The sequence below is a fragment of the Rana temporaria genome, chromosome 2 (genome assembly GCF_905171775.1).
Source record: "Rana temporaria chromosome 2, aRanTem1.1, whole genome shotgun sequence".
Lineage (NCBI taxonomy): Eukaryota > Metazoa > Chordata > Amphibia > Anura > Ranidae > Rana > Rana temporaria.
In genome coordinates, this window is record NC_053490.1 from 254848663 (window position 1) to 254866905 (window position 18243).

At 43.3% G+C, this 18243-nt stretch overlaps 1 protein-coding gene across 1 annotated transcript in view; it reads left to right on the top strand.

Annotated features, from left to right (window-relative positions):
* LOC120926663 (multidrug and toxin extrusion protein 2-like) overlaps positions 1-18243 on the top strand; it is a 243587-nt gene that overhangs the window by 212244 nt on the left and 13100 nt on the right. Inside the window, exon 15 of the mRNA XM_040336787.1 lies at positions 5048-5142. Within this exon, the coding sequence (XP_040192721.1) occupies positions 5048-5142 (95 nt within the window). The remainder of the gene's footprint in view (positions 1-5047; positions 5143-18243) is intronic.

Below are 18243 nucleotides of genomic sequence, written 5' to 3' on the forward strand. Positions count from 1 at the left end.
CTGTAAATAAATTGAGGCTTTTGCGGTATTACAGGGCCTAATTTTTTATCCAATAAAAGCACGTGCCAATGCTGGTTGAAAATGGCCTTGACTTCTTTATACTGGCTGTGAAACTGGGAAATAAAGCCCCATTGCTTTGAATTATTTGTTATGGAGATTGGTCCTGTCTCTTCTTCTTTATCCTTTAGACACATTTCCCTGGGGACCATCATCACTTCTTCCACAATTTTGTTCAGAAACTGTGGGTTGTAGCCCTTCTCTTCGAATCTTCCTGTTAGGACTTTGGACTGCGCCAAGAAATTCTCAGTTTCAGAGCAATTTCGCTTTATTTGCATAATCTGGCCTTTAGGAATGTTCTTTAACCATTGTGGATGATGTCCACTGGTGATTGGCAAATAACTATTCCTATCTGTGGGTTTAAAAAACACTTTGGTTTGTAGTTTGTTATTCTGTCGGTAAACGGTTACATCTAAAAAGTTGATAGTCTCTTTATGCCATTCTGATGTAAATCTGATATTATTATTGTTGATGTTTAAAACGTTTAAATTTTTTTTCAAAGACTCTTCTGGGCCTGCCCAGATAAAAAATAAATCGTCAATAAAACGTTTATAAAAAATAAGCTCAGATCTCCTATTGCTAAAAATCACTTTGTCCTCCCACTCCGCCATTAAAAAGATTTGCAATACTTGGAGCAAACTTTGCTCCCATTGTTACAGCCCTCTTTTGTATATAAAACTCATTCCCATACCAAAAATAATTATGGGAGAGACAAAAGTTCAATGCATGGCCGATAAACACTTTTGGGGGGGGGGGGGGGCAGAAACCCTCTTTTTTTATAGTTTACAATATTATTTTATAAAAGTATTACAAGGGTTATACCCTATGCACAGCATATATATATATATATATATATATATATATATATATATATATATATATAAAAACAATCTACATATACTAGTAGAATACAATATATATTCTTGCATATCTTCTATGCATATCTTCTTCATACCGACATAAGGGGAGGAAGAAAAAAAACGAAAGAAAAGAGAAAAAAAAGAAACAAGGGGTGCTCCTCTTTAGCTTATAGTACCGGTCGGGTGGCTATCCAGGCAAATAGAGGAAAAAAAATAAACTCCAAAAAAGGGAAGGGGAAAAAATTGCGAAAATATTAATAATTATAATCGCTCCAACATAGCTAAACAATGGTAGGGTTCCCTTTAACCCATATTAGAAACTCAGCTGACTGTCTAAACTTGGACCAAACTGACCAAGTTCGGGAGAACTGTTCTCCCGAAACCCTCTTTTTAGAGGGTTTAAGCTTCCACTTTCTCCCGGGACTCCGCGGCGCCAGACGGAAGTTCACCTTTTTCCCCCCTCCCTCTCTGCAATCATCTGGGACACATCAGTGCGTGCCCGGCCTAACACGGAGCGTGGCTCAGGCATGCGCCGTTCGTGCCCAGCTATGAAGCCACAGCCGAGCGCCCACAGTCACGATGCCGGCACCGCAGAGAGGAGGGGGAGACAAGCGGGGCTTTCGTAAGCCTGCATCGCTGGAACCTGGGACAGGTGAGTGTCTGATTAATAAAAGTCAGCAGCTACACTTTTTGTAGCTGCTGACTTTTATATGGGTGGAATTTCACTTTAAAATCAAGCCAAGTAGTCCCCCGATGTAAAATAGCTGGGGGATAAGGAGTTGCCTAGAGAGGGCGAACATCGAGAAACTATTCTAGCCCCACCTGAGAGGATTTGGGCGTACACACTGTCATTATATAAAATTGGTACAATATTTTTAATCTTTCTAAACTCCATAGAGTGGAGAACACGGATGGCCCTTGCTTTTTAACGTCACGTGTTTTACCGCCTAATAAATTACTCCTCTCAGTTTTTCTAGATATATTAATAGCCCTATTGACTGAACCTTTAGGGTAACCCTGCTGTAAAAAACTATTCCTCATATTAAGAGTCTCCCTCTCAAAATCAGCATCCCTGCTACTGTGCTACATATCTTTCGTAGACCAAAAAAATGGCCTACAGGAATGCCTATAATGGTATGTGCGGGATGACCTGAGCCTGCCCTATTGTTTCCAGACAAGGGCTTGCTGTAAAGGTCAGTGACAACACGATCCTCACAGCCTTCCAAAGGTACATCTAGAAAATAGATAGAGCATCTATCCATTTGTCCAGTTCACCTGTAACCTAATGATGACACATCAGAGCAGTATATAGGTGATTGTGGTGACAAGTTCCAATAGGTAATGACTAAGTGCTAACATTTGCGCTAAACGCGTCTACCTCTTTGTCCCCTGTGCCATCTGTCAGCCACTTGTCATATTAAGCTTCAATAAAAGGAGTTTTGTAAGTGCAGCCGCCAGGAATTATTTCTTCATGTTACACAGCATGCGAGCTGGGCTAGCACCTGACTAGTGTGTGTGGGGATTGACCAGAGACTCACTCACCTGCAGCAGCTTTTCTTGTTTCATGGGATGCCATTAAAGTTCATGTGTGTCCCAATACTTTTGGTAATATGTATATGAATGATACCATTGATGTCCAAAGTTTTCATAGATTTGGACTTTGTGCATGATATTGGACATTTATTTTTTGCTTATGGCATCTTATTTGAAAAAGTTTTATATTATTTGCACATTTATTATATATAATTTATTCATCATTGAATAAGTTCATTATTGCACATTGGTTTGTAGCACATTTGTCTGAATATAATTTTATTATGGTATTGTTTGTAACAGATATGTTGTACATTTTCATTTAATTTAATTTTTTTATTTATTTTTCAGTGCACGAGACTTAGCACTGCCTTTGAGTAGTATAGAACAGTGGTCATAAACCCTGTCCTCAGGGCCCACTAACAGGCCAGGTTTGCAAGATAACTGAAATACATCACATGTGATATCATTTGCTGCTCAGTGAGTGCAGTATTCTAGTCTGCATCTCCCCAAAGTAATACATAAAATCTGGCCTGTTAGTGGGCCCTGAGGACAGGGTTGATAACCACTGGTATAGAACATACAGATTACAGGGGTCAATAGTACATAACACAAATTGTACAGGGGTCAGGAGTGCATATCGCACCAAGTACAGGGGACAAGTGTGTGTAACCCACAGAATGCAGGGGACATTAGTGCGTTACATACAGGTTGTATGGGTTAGGAGTGCATAACAGAGTAAAGAGGTCAGGAGTTCAAATCTCAGAAGGTGCTGGGGTATTAAGACACAGAGTAAGACACAGACAGCAGGGGTCAGGAGTATACAGCATACAGAATACAGGGGTTAGAAGTGCACAATACAGAGGGCAGTGGTCAGGAATAGGTAATGCACAGTCACTAGACAGAGTACAATAACAAATTATGTCCCTCCCCAAGCCAAAATCCACCCCCCCACTAGTAAAAATTCCCTCTTTACAGTAGAACTTTACTCCCTCCAGTACAGCTCTCCCAGTACAGATTTTCTCCTGAGTACAGCTCTGCCCCCCTGGTATAGCCCCCTACCCCCAGTACAGCTCTTCCCCCTCCATAAACACACTGACCAGACCAGGACAGTTCATAATAAGTGAAATCCTCCCTCAACTGGGTCATGTGACAGGAATGGGGGAGGGGCAGCCTCCCTTGATCTGAATTGTCAGACTGCAGGAGCAGACCCATACCTCCCAACTTGTTGGGATAGGAATGAGGGACACTTATTAACAAAAGTATGTAGGCATAGGACACACACACCCTTTAATGAGAATTATACAAAAAAAGATTAGTTAAACCCACAAGTGTTGTTTTTTTTTTATTTTTTTACCACTGCTCCTCCTTTATATTGGCTTTTGAAATGTATAAATGCAGCAATTTAAAAAAATTGGATGAAAGGTTTAGCACTGGAAACACTTCTTGAAAGATAAATGGTGCATTTTATATACAACTATATAGATCAGACCAAAAGAAGAGACAAATGAGGAAAGAGGGACTTTGTTCTAAATCAGGGACAGTCCCTCAAAATCAGGGACAGTTGGGAGCTATGGCAGCTCCTGCTGTCAGCACTAGCTGTTGCACCATGGACGCTCTGGGGGGAAGGGACGTGTAGTACTCCTTACTTCATCTACACCCCATATAGGACCCTGAAGCTCAGGGATCTCAACACAGTCTGGCTGCAGCAATTGGCACATAGATGTGCCTAACAGTAACCTATTGATTTGCTTAAAATATTTGGAGAGAAAGATTCCCAAATAATCCAACACTTAGGCCCAGATTCATGTCGAATCGCGGCGGCGTAACGTATCGTAGATACGTTACACCGCCGCAAGTTTTCATCGCAAGTGCCTGATTCTCAAAGCACTTGCATGAAAACTTACGCTGGCGGCCTCCGGCGTAAGCCCGCGTAATTCAAAGGGGCGTGTGCCATTTAAATTCGGCGCGCTCCCGCGCCGGACCTACTGCGCATGCTCCGTTTTGAATTTCCCGTCGTGCTTTGCACGAAGTGACGTCATTTTTTCGAACGGCGACGTGCGTAGCGTACTTTCGTATTCGACGACATCTTACGCAAGGACCAAACATTTTCAAATTTCGACGCGGGAACGACGGCCATACTTTATACAGCACATACGTGTGCTGTGTAAAGTTAGGGCACCAAAAACAACGACTAACTTTGCGACGGGAAACTCCCTTAGATCCGACAGGTGTAATTGTTTTACACTGTCAGGTCTTAGGATGCAATACCAGCGGCGGCCGCGGTATTGCATCCTAAGATCCGACAGTGTAAAACAATTACACCTGTCGGATCTAAGGGCTATCCAGCGTAACTGATTCTATGAATCAGTCTCATAGATACTCTGAGAGATACGACGGAGTATCTGAGATACTCCGTCGTATCTCTTTTGTGAATCTGGGCCTTAGTTTACTGCTACAACTGTATCTGGAATATTTTCTTCATATTGGCTAATACATTTCACCATTTTATTTTTTATTTTTTTCGCAAAGGCAATTATCATAGCTTTTGGTGTTATAAGCTGTATATTTTTCAAATGCAATGTTTTATCTTCAAGGTCTTTGGATTGGAATATTTTGTCCAGTGTTGTTGCAAAACTTCATCTATATATCCTATATCCTTTCTATCAACTGGCAGCAGGCCTGTGAAGAGGTAATTATCTTACTTACTCAGTTAAAGGATGCTGTAGTTCTACTTAAAATGAATTTGTGCTTTGCCCATGCGGGGCAAAGCAATTTAACTGCCCCAATGTAAACTTTAAGTCACAAATCTTTTTAGATGAGGAGAGTGGTAGTTAAATGAACACGTTGCTTGCTCTGCATGGCCAAAGTGAAGGTTCCATTAACCAATCTTTCAAAGCATTTTAAAAATAATTGGAATAATTGTCACATAAATTATAGCTTCTCTTTGAGATTCTTACAGCTGTTATACTTGCTAAGCTGTTAATATACCAACTAATTATTGTATTATTAGCACAGACCACCGTTTATTGTTTTATTCCCTGGTTTAATTTTTGCAGGTTGAGGGAAAGGGCACATATTTATTTATTAAGTGTTCCCCGATCTTCTCGCTCACCTGGTGGAGCCCCTGAAAGATAGCTTTGTAAGTTAAGACCCAACAGATATAGATCTAATTATAAAGCATTCACTCTTTGGAATGACTCTAGCATTTGCATAGCGATCACATATATTTACAGTAATTTGTGTAATATGTTTACTTTCATGATCCATTTTTATTTTTTATTATTTTCAAAATTATAATGTACTGTTTTTACATGATTTCTCATTTGCAAAATGCTTTACGGGATGCACACTCATTTGCTGTTATATACAGATCCTCTAGTTTTCTATCAGACCTATTGGTCCATGCAGGTAGCTATTGTATATAAAGATCCAGATCACCCATATTCCCTTTTTATTTCTCCTTTACAACATTTCTCTGCCCCAAACTCCCAAAATCTTTCTTATATGTAGCGCTGCCACCGAAGGAGCCGCTGGAAATTGCCTGGATTATTTTTCCCAGTAGTTGCCCCGCAGCCAGGCACACACAATCACAGTCACTCTTTGGCTCGATAACAAGTCCAGGGACATGGGCGTCCGCTGAAGTTTTTTCCGGGGGGGCATCATTTTAAGGTCATCCATGCTTTTTGACAATGTCATGAAGGGGAGGGGCTTAGTCATTATCACTTAAAGCGTAGGCATGCAAAGGTTTTAGAAACCTGATGCAATACTGTATAAGTTGTTTTCATCAAGAGCAAAATATGGCCGCCCACAACACAGATGTACATTCTCTAACACAAGATGTACACACAAGATGTACATTCTCTAATCCCTTGCCCTATGGAGCAAACGCCCATGTCCAGGGGTGTTATTTTTGGGTGTTTTTTTTATATTTGGGGTAACTGGGATAGAAAATTGGTTGTGAGTGTCACCGGCGCAAAGGAAAATAAAATAAATATAAACCTGCTGCAGTACTGTGTACCCTAGGTAGGGGTTAATAGTGCATAAGGAAAAAATGTTACTGCGCTGATCTAATTATCCAGAGGGTTTAATCTGGATAATTAAACTGGGATAGGGCTGAGGGAATTGAGTGGAATACTCCAAAAAGAACAATGTACAAGATGAGGACAGTAAATTTCCTTCTGAAGAACTGAAGTAAAAGTCCTTGCAAAAGCAAACTAGGGGCTTGGCTTTGTAGGAGAAGTAGTTAAAAGCACACAAGCTTCTTCTTTAGAGCAATCGGAGGAGAGTCTCTTTACAAAGAATTAGATCCCAGATAGCAAGCAATTGTGCTTCAAGTTTGAATACGACTTGCTAAGCTATTGCTAGACTTGCCAGGCTTCACAAGTTTCTTGCACAATTGTGGGCAAGTCGCAATTGCATGACTCCAGATCAGGTTTCTGCAATTATTCTGCAAGTCTGCTCCAAGTTCTGGTTTAGTAATGTTGTACAATAGTCATCCCACCACAGGAGTCACTGTGGCTGAATTTGGAAAAGTGCCAACTAGAACTTGTGCTTCAAGTGCTCTGCAAGTGTACAACTTGCCAGTGAAAATGTGCAGCAGGTTAACAAGACTTACAATTCTATCCTTGATATCTAGGATAGACTGAACTCTTCAGGACACTAAGGCCCCATACACACGAGAGGATTTATCCGCGAATACGGTCCAGCGGACCGTTTCCGCTGATAAATCCTCTCGAGGATTTCAGCGGATTTCCATGCGATGGAGTGTACTCACCATCGCATTGAAATCCGCGCCGAAATCCTCTGGCGATGACGTGTCGCGCCGTCGCCACGATTATGACGCGGCGACGTGCGCGACGCTGTCATAAAAAGGAATTCCACGCATGCGTCGAATCATTACGACGCATGCGGGGGATCCCTTCGGACGGATGGATCCGGTGAGTCTATACAGACCAGCGGATCCATCCGTTGGGATGGATTCCAGCAGATAGATTTGTTTAGCATGTCAGCAAATATTTGATCTGCTGGAATCCATCCCAGGGGATAAATATCCGCGGAAACAGATCCGCTGGAGTGTACACACCATAGGATCTATCCGCTGAAACCCATTCGCTGGGATTTTTCAGCGGATGGATTCTATCGTGTGTATGGGGCCTTACAGATGTCCCCTTTACACAAACACACAGCTGACTCTCTAGCACCAGAGGGGTGGCAGCCCAAAAGTCTGTAAGATCTCTCAGGCCTTGTACTCACGACCGGATCTGTGCGCTGGAAACTGTCTGCCCGACAGTTTCCGGCGTACAAGGCTGATTTGTGTTTTGTTCCGCTGGCGTGTACACACCAGCGGACCAAATTCCCGTCGTACCGGAACGCGTGCACGTAAACTACGTACGACGTCACTATAAAGGGGAAGACCAAAGTTAATGGCGCCGCCCTCTGTTCCTCTTTTGCTAGTTACGGGTTTGCTCGTGTTAGTGAAGGTTTGGTTAGAGCTGATTCGCGCTTCTCGGTCTCCAGGCTTTGACAGCGTGTATTCACGGGTTCAGTGCGTGTGCTTGCGGTAACGTAGTTGTCATTCGGCTATAGGCAAGCAGGTTGTTTCTGCTTTAGCAGTTGCATCCTGTGCGCTCGTATCTGTTTGTCACGCGTTTGTCGCAGGTAGTGCTGGATTTGCGAGTGCTTTCTGTTTCAGTGTGTTCTTGACTGACCAGCCGGCCGGTTTGAAGCCATGATGGAGCAGCAGCGTCAATTTTCGCGAGTTGGTGCTGTTTATGGGATGGCTGCTGGATATGTTCATTTGTCCAGTACTTTGGCCAGAAACAGGGGGCGGAGGCGTTTCTGGACCAAGAATTGGTTGCGCCAGCGTGACCAGTTCTCACATATGCCTCTGCTTAGGGAAATCCAGGAGAATAATCCTAATGACTTTAGGAATTTTCTCCGCATGACGGACCCCGTATTCAACAGTCTGCTGGAACTTCTGTCCCCCTATATCACGAGGCAGGACACTGTGATGCGCCAAGCCATCACGGCCGAGCAGAGGCTTATTGCCACGTTGCGGTACCTGGCGACTGGGAGGAGCCTGCAGGACCTCAAGTTCTCGACAGGCATCTCTCCGCAGGCGCTTGGGGTCATCATACCGGACACGTGTGCTGCCATCATCAAAGTTATGCATGAGGAGTATATTAAGGTAAGTTTCCTGGCTCTAATAATGTGGCCAACTAACTTAATTTTTATTTTCCCAGATATGCTGTGTGTTTAACTAACGTTACCTTTTCTCCCTATGCATGTTGATATCAGCTTTACATGTTTTATTCTTGGCCTACCTGCATATTTGTCCCTTACCCAATATTAACCTGTCCAGCATGCTATCCTAGGGACAAACCCACCTTGCCATTTTTTAAAACAGGACTTTTTGGTTTTTGTGTCCCCCCCCCCCCCTTCAAACTTTTATTGTCCCCATCAGAGGGCTGTGGAGTCTCTTAATGAAGTGGCCCTATATATTTCATTTCCCAAATTCTCCATGCACATTTTTCTAATGCAATTTTAATAATGTGAACTGTCACAAGGATGCTTGTAGGATGTTTTTGTTACAAAGTACTAAATCTCTATTTTTGTTTGTCCCCACAGCTACCCTCCACACCACAGGAATGGCAGTCTGTGGCTTCCCAATTTGCCCAGCGGTGGGATTTTCCAAACTGCGGTGGAGCAATAGATGGGAAACACGTCCGCATTGTGCCCCCACCCCACTCGGGGTCCTACTATTATAATTACAAGGGTTATCATAGTATTGTGTTGATGGCGGTGGTGTCGGCACAGTATGAGTTTCTATATGTGGACGTGGGGAAGAACGGCCGGATGTCTGATGGGGGAGTGTTCGCACGGACTGATTTCTATGATCGTCTCCAAGCTGGTGGTCTGGCATTGCCACCAGATGAAAATAATGTGGAAGGACTTCCGTTTGTGTTCCTAGCGGACGAGGCTTTCGGGCTTGGTCCTCACCTCATGCGGCCTTTTCCCCAGAGGACCCTCACCTCAGAGAGGAGTGTGTTTAATTTTCGGTTGGGCAGGGCTCGGAGGGTAGTCGAGAATGCCTTTGGGATACTCACCAACCGGTTCCGCCTGTTCAGGACATCGATACATCTGGCGGAATATAAATTGGACACCGTTGTATTTGCCTGCTGCATTTTGCACAACTTTTTACGCAGGCACTCCCAGACGTACCTACCCGACATCGGTTCTGAGGCAAGACTACCCTCAGATCCCCTTCCCGGGCTGGACACTGGTCGCGCTGGCTTGGCCCCCCAATCAGCTCGTGAGGTACGCGACAAATATGTTGAGTACTTCATGGGTCGGGGGGCCATTGCTATGCCAGATCATATTTCTTTCTAATTCGGCCCCCAAAGAAAGGAATATTCTAAAAAATAATAAATAATTAGACCATTGGACTTTATACAGTTGTTTGTCATTAATGCTTTTTCTCTTTTTCTGTCTTCCTGGTTCTCTAACTAACTTCTTCAATTGTAATGCATAATTGATTTCTCCACTTTTAGTAACTAACCACATTTTGCACAGTATTCACTCATCTACAAACAGGGTATTGAGTCTAGAAATAAGAAGCAACTCCATTTGTAAATTTTGAGGTCAAGTATTTTAATTTTTGCTTGTTCATGACCCCAAAAATTATTTTATATTTTTTTCATTACTCCCTGCTTTTGTACTTAGGAGTCTACAAAATTTTTTTATATATTTTTTTTTTTTCAGGTAATTCAACCAAAAATATTATGCAGATTATACATTTATTAACAAGTTCACTTTTTTTTTTATCAAATATAGTTAGATTTATTGTTTACATATATATATATATATATAGAGATTATTTTTGGTGGGGTGTTTACCGCCTTAATTTTTTTTTTGGGCATATTTTTTATGCACAAAAAACAATAATTTTTTAACCATTTTTTTTGTTTTTGGTGTGTTTTTCTAAAAGTAAATTTTTAGGTGATATTTTGGAGTCAAATCTCTACTTCACTAAATTCAGTGATTAGAGAGATTTATAATTCTATATATATATATTTTCAATTTTTTGGCGTTGTTTATTCTTTATGGTCTAAACTTTATAGTATCCCAAAATGTTCAACATGGTCAAAAAGTAACAAAATCCAATTCCAAAAATCTAAAAACTCACAACAGCAGTCAGTCATGGTGTGCTTTCACACTGGAACACGCCAAAATTGGAAGATACACACATTCAGTGCAAACTCGCCAAATGTCATTGGTTCAACAGACAAATGGCCACATGTGCTATCTGACATCATGGGTGATCAATGTCTGTGTTTTGTGGGAGCAAACCCTTCCTCTCAACTACTTGAGGATGGAGGAGGGGGTTGGACCCACAAAGCACAGACATAAGATATTCTGTGACGGCAGATAGCACATGTTGGCACACTGTGTGTGTATCTTCAAATTTTGGCGTATTCATTATTCAAACTGTAAAAATGTTTGTGGGGGCGGGGGATGGGCGGGGGGTGTTTCAGTCTTTGACACGGCCCATCATGTCAATAATGTTTTTAAAATTAGATTCGATGACCATCATTCTTTGCCGCATATTGTCCATTTCCGTGCTGCATTCCAAAAGGACATTTGTTACATTCTGTTCCATGAGAAACATCCTTTCACGCATATTGTGCATTTCAGTGCTGCACTCCATTACCTGCTGAATAATTATAGCAGCACTTGCACGTGAAAATATTGGCACACCATCCTCCTCCCCTAAAAATTTTTTTACAAATGGCATTTAGAACATTATTTTTTGATGAGGCCTATCTACATATGTTTTTTTTAATCAAGCTAGGGTGACACTGACCTGATGGGCTTCTCCTTTCCACCTCTTCGACATCTTCTATCACTCCTCCTTCTTCCACCACCTCCCCATCATCTTCTATCACTCCTCCTTCTTCCACCACTTCCCCATCATCTTGGACTCCTCCTTCATCCATCAATCCACCTTCTTTCAATTCGCCAAATTGTTCTTCCGCCACTTGCCCTTCATCTGCTATAACTTCTAAGTCCAAAATTACTTCTTCCTCCTCTCTTCCTTCCTCCTTTCTTCCTTCCTCCTCTCCTTCCACATCCTCCTCTCCTTCCACATCCTCCTCTCCTTCCACATCCTCTTCTCCTTCCACATCCTCTTCTCCTTCCACATCCTCTTCTCCTTCCACATCCTCCTCCTCCTCCACATGTTGAGATGGCAGATTTTGGCCTTGTCTGGCCCTCTCTGCCTCCTCCAAATGCTGGCGACTTCTTTCCCCTGAAATAAACCAAAAAAAATGTAGACTCATCAGCACACAGATATTGGAGAGCATAAATCGCACACATTGCTTAGAAGATGCTTTCATTTAGTTAATTTTATCTTTCACCAAACCTACATTTTGCAATTACTTCTATATGGCAAGCTCTGATCCTGCCCCTTTTTAGCAAAGTGACACACATGGATGTCCCCCCTAAACTGTATTTCTGGGAGACCCTACCAAAACCCATTTTTGATTTGGGGAGACACAGGTGCTCTGCATTGCAGATGTGAAAACATCTGCTTTATTACCACTGTTTTTAGAATGAATCCTGTTTGCCTTTCCCATTCTCATACTTTTTTTTTCTAGAACTAGCTTTTACACAATGTTTACAAACAAAGTTTTTGGCCAGTGAGCCATGTCCAGGTGTGTTGTTCCTGGAATAACCGAGCCTTTCTGATAAACTATGTGATGTTACGTTGTTTACTAAGAACACTATTTGTAAATATGTAGTTATTTATGTCCTAAAAAATAAATGACAACATGTCTTTAAAATTACAAGCAGGCCAAGGAGGCAGATGGTGAAATATACATGGCAACACATTATTGCAGACAATCACCCCCCCCCCCCCAACCCCAATATATATTTACTTACTTTTACGCAGAATTTTAAGTATTTTCTTCATCTGATGTGGCTCCCTCAATTTTAAGTCTGACCATCGTTTCCTCAGCTGTTCCTTGGACCTGGTGATCCCAAACATCCTCTGCATTCTCCTCGCCACCTTGTCCATAATATGTGCCTTTCGGCGGTTAGGGGTCTTGTATGGCCCTAATTCACCATCATAGTCCTTCTTTCGCATGATGTAAACTAACTCCACCATTTCCTGGAACCGCATATTAGTGGCTTTATATCTTCTTTTCCTTGATCGGGACGTCCCTGCCTCTGTCCCTTCACTTGTGGCATGAGAGCATCGTGCCCGCTCGTGTGACATCGCCATATTTCCTTTCCCACAGAGATTATGGGCGTGGAAAAGATGAATTCTTACGCCATGGGCGGAGAAGAGGGCGGCGTTTAATACATACGCGGAGTGTAGAGAATGCAAACAACGTGTTTACGTCGGTTACGCGGAGAATCTTCGAGCGCATCCAGAACATACACAGTTAACGCCATATTTCCTAAACTCATTGATTAGGGGCCTCGCAAAGGTGACGAGGGCGGGGTTTAATAAATACGCGGAGTGTTTAAAAGGTTTACGCCGTGATTACGCATCTTACGCGGTAATTAGGCGAGCGTGAGAAACGAGGAGCGAGAGACAGGAAGGTAAGGAAATTAAAAATGTGATCAGCAGAGGCCTTGAAAATGTAGACACATGGGATGGGGGTTTGGGCTGTTGGTTGCACCCTTTTGAAGCTATTCTGTCTATGGGGTACCACAATGTTATTTTGGTTTACAAATGCTTTTGGACACCTCACAAAATAGAGATGTGAACAATGCTGTACCTCATTGACAAGTTTTTGAATGGTGTATTCAGATCAGGCAAAGTATTGTTCAAGTGTTGGTTGTACAGAGGTCATTAGGAAGTGTCTTTTATGTCATCCATTGTCAGGGGCATGAGATTTACACATGAAAGAGTGCCTAGATGAAAACTGTCATTTGTAAGCATTGTTTATTTTTCTATATTTAAAATATTTACTGCAATGTGAACAATGGTTCTGCATCTAGCAAATCAATGTTTGGTACAAGCAATGCGGCCGAGCTGCCAATCATTGTTTAAACAAGAGAGACTGTGTTTGTAATTAGATATAGGTAATAAATTTGAAGACACATATTAGATCAAGGTCAACGCTGATCCTTTGGAATATTTATTTTTCTGTGGTTTATGTTTTTGTAATCTAGACTCAAAAAGAAATATAATTTTGGAAAAATTACAATGGACCTCCTACAAAGCAAGGAATCTATAGAGGCCTTACTCCAAAAATATCAGGAGACGCCCATCCTGTGGAATTCCAAGCACTCTTTATATTGCAATAAAGAGGTACGAGCGGCAGCACTAGAAGAGCTAGCAAATTATATGCAAACTTGGGTGCCAGGATGCACTGCCAACATGGTGAAGGATAAACTTGCCAACCTCAGAAGCACATACAGGAGAGCATACAAAGCTAATAAAAGCCTAAAATCGGGAGCAGCAGCAAGACAAGCAAAGGAACCCAAACTGTGGTATTATAAACAGATGGCTTTTTTGCGGGACGAAATGGAAGGCAGGAAAACGATGTCAAGTCTTTCTTCCAACCTTTCCTCCATGCTACCTTCCAGCGGACCTTCCCCAGATGACCACAGCCCTGCAGAGTCGGAGGAAGAGGGCCTGGCTGACAGAGATGCAGATCTGCCACCCTTCGATGAGGAGGTATAGTAGTTTCCTCTATATTTCTGGCGTAAATAATTCTTGGTGGATTAATGATTAGATATTGTAAAAAAAAAACCAAGCTGGGAAAAAGCAAAAAAAAAGGTGTTCAGACATATAGGTGTCAGAGATGACAACTGCAGGGGTCAGAAGTAGAGTGTATTCAAGTAATAATGAACAGAAAATACTAAACGAAAAACATGAAAATGAGTGTGGTTTGATTTAGCGAAATTGTAAAACAATTCCTTTTTTTTCCACACAGGAAGAAGAGATCAGCCAGGAGGTGGCAGATCCTCAGGTGTCTGTCAGCCAGGAGTAGGCCGGGGTCAGTGGCAGCCAGGAGGAGGCCGGGGTCAGTGGCAGCCAGGAGGAGGCTGGGCCCAGTGGCCTGCAGCAGGTCCACCCGGCCAGGAGAACCACCACCAGCCAGTCTTCTCCCCCCCAGGTGAGGCCATCAGGCCGAAGGAGGCAGTTGAGGCCTGTGGAGGAGGCAAGCCTCCGCATGATCCAGGAGGCAAGCGCCATCATGAGGGCCCCCCTCAACCCCACAGAGGCCTTCAGTGCCTCATTGGCCCATGATTTAAATGAAGGGGAGGAGGACCAGAGAAGACTGGCAAAGGCCCTGATGAACCAGGTCCTTTGGTGGATGCAGAGGGGCCTGCTGACCCCAGACACTGGGCTATGTGACCCGGCCCGGCTTGCGGAACACCATCCTCCTGCTGCCACATCAACCCCACCTGCAAGACCCCGTGTTCGATCCGCTGGAAGGCTGCCTGGAGGGAAGGCTGGAAAGAGGAGGAAACGTTGATTTTCTGCCTTCCATTTCCTTCCACATAAAGGACATCTTGTTTGTACTACCACAGTTTGGGTTCCTTTGTTTGTGTGCTGCTGCTTCATATTTTTGTGTTTGGCTCCTGAGGCTTGGAAGTTTATCCTTCACCATGTTGGAAATGCAAGTTTGCATATAGTTTGCTATCTATTCTAGTGCTGCCGTTCTTTTTATTTTTTGTGATGACATTTGCCTGAATAAAAGGCTTTTTGCTTTCATTTGAAAACATGTCTATTGTTTGTTATACTGTGGGGATTATTAGGCAGCAAACCTTTAATAAATATACAATGGGTAATTTACAAAGGACACACTCCTTGGGGGGGGGGGGACATTTGGTGTGCCAACATGGTTTAATATTCTCTAATGAAACACCAAAAAAAAAAAAAATATAAAAAAATGAAAAAAACATGTAAAAAAAAATTAGTTTAAATGGTGACATAACTAGAAACAACAAAAAAAATTAAAAAAAATGCACATTCCTTTACAAAAATGACTACTCTAAATTATGGAGGACCACCAACCAAAACACACGTCTGGCATAGAAAACATTATTAAAGGATTACATCACAAGCAAGAAATGTGACATTTCAGTATGGGACAACTCTATTGAAATTGCATCAGCAAGAGAACGGGGTTATTCTAGCAAGAGAAGAATTAATAAAACGAGGCTTGAAAATGTGGTTTAGTGCGCCTTTTTAAGACATTGTTCTCTTGCTAGAATAAAAGGTTTCTAATGACGAATGTGCCATATCCCAAAGAAACGCGAGTTTTACCTGAACGAGCGCTCCCGTCTCCTCATTTGGACTGAGCATGCGCGGGGTTTTTGTACGCTGCTTTTGTGTACAGATGACCGAACATGTCTGACGGACACGATTCCAGCAGACTGTTTTAAAGCAAGACCAGGAAACAGTTGTTCGTTGGAAAACGGTCTGGCCGACGATTGTTTGCTGGAATTCAGTACGTTACTGCCTACACACGAACGAACATGTCCGCTGAAACTGGTCCGCGGACCAGTTTCAGCAGACATGTTTGGTCGTGAGTATGGGGCCTCACTGTCTGTACTCGCACATGTCCCTGGAAAGTTGATTACCTCCTTCCAGCATCTAATGTATTTAGCACCTTTCTCCTGTTATACCAGACTAGATCTTCAGACGACAGCCCCTCAATCAGCTATCTGTAACTTCAGCATCCAGGCCCCTCAGCTAGCCCAGCTAAGGTCTCACGAACAGCAAGCACATGGCAGGGATGTCCAGAGGGCAGCAAGCCCTCCAGCCTGGACTTCTTCTCTGCAGGCCAAGACCTAGGAGCTCTGTGGGGTAAATTCTCGAAGGCCTCGTACACACGATAGGTTAACCAGAGGACAACGGTCTGATGGACCGTTTTCATCGGTCAAAACCGATCGTGTGTGGGCCCCATAGGTTATTTAACCATCGGTTAAAAAAAAGCCAACTTGCTTTAAATTTAACTGATGGATTCCTGACAAATGGGAAAAAAACGATCGTTAGTAGGCACAACCATCGGTTAAAAATCCACGCATGCTCAGAATCAAGTCAATGCATGCTTGGAAGCATTGAACTTCGTTTTTTTCAGCACGTCGTTGTGTTTTACGTCACCGCGTTCTGACGCGATCGTTTTTTTAACCGATGGTGTGTAGGAGCGACGGACCATCAGTCAGCTTCATCGGTTAACCGACAACAACGGTCCATCAGACTGTTCTCATCGGATGGACTGATCATGTGTACGAGGCTTTAGAGTTTAAAATTAAAGTGGAGGTTCACCCTATAAAAAATTTCTAACACTACATCCAGCCCAGTTCTGCATTTAAAATGACACTGACCTTTTTTTTTTTTTTTCGTAGATAGCGTTTAGCCTTGGAATTCACCGCGGCTTCCGGGTAGGGAATCCCGCGGGAGTGGGCGTTCCTATTGACATGCCAATTGATTGACATGCTAAACGACGGCGCACACAGCGCGTCACGACTTCCCGAAAGAAGCTCGGGTCGGCTCGGCTCTATTCAGCGCCGGTGCGCAGGCGCCGAATAGAGCCGACCCGACCCGAGCTTCCTTCGGGAAGTCGTGACACGCTGTGTGCGCCGTCGTTTAGCATGTCAATCAATTGGCATGTCAATAGGAACGCCCACTCCCGCGGGATTCCCTACCCGGAAGCCGCGGTGAATTCCACGGCTAAACGCTATCTACGGGGAAAAAAAAAAAAAGTCAGTGTCATTTTATATGCAGAACTGGGCTGGATGTAGTGTTAGAAATTTTTTATAGGGTGAACCTCCACTTTAACTGAAAAAATATGGAAACAATTGTACATATGTACATAAGAATTTGGCGGTAAATAGCGAATTCGGTAAAATAATGGTGATGTGGTAATTACCGCATATTTTTATGCAGTAATTTACCGCACGGTAGCTGGTTGTTAAAGCGGAGTTCCACCCAAAAACTGAACTTCCGCATTTCGGAATCCTCCCGCTGGTGTCACATTTGGCACCTTTCAGGGGGGAGCAGATACCTGTGTAATACAGGTATCTGCTCCCACTTCTGGGCATAGGTTGCCGCGGCGATCAACGCCATATCCGGTGCCTTTGTTCCCGCGTCAAATTTTTTAATTTCACGTTGTTTGCGTAAGTTGTCCATGAATGGCGCTGGACGCCATTTACGTTAACGTCGAAACCAATGACGTCCTTGCGACGTCATTTAGCGCAATGCACGTCGGTAAATTTTAGGGACGGAGCATGCGCAGTACGTTCGGCGCGGGAACGCTCCTAATTTAAATGGTCCCCGCCCCATTTGAATTAGGCGGGCTTGCGCCGGGCGGATTTACGCTACGCCGCCGCAAGTTTACAGGTAAGTGCTTTATGAATCAGGCACTTACGCTGTAAACTTGCGGCGGTGTAACGTAAATGGGATACGTTACGCCGCCGCAGCGTAGCCCATTTCTACGTGAATCTGGCCCATAGGTCCCAGAAGACAGCAAGGACCAGTGGGATCACACAGCGCTACTCGCACATGCGCAGTAGGAAACCAGGAAGTGAAGCCGCAAGGCTTACTGATTACCTTACCGAAGATGGCGGCGGCAGCACCCGAGGGACAGATCGGCTTCGGGTGCCGACATCGCGGGTGCCCAGGACATGTAAGTGTCCATATATTAAAAGGCAGCAGCTGCAGTATTTGTAGCTGCTGACTTAATTTTTTTTTTCGTCGGAACTCCGCTTTAAGCAGTGGGATGGGAACAATGACTCATCAGCTGTCAGCGGGTATGCTGCT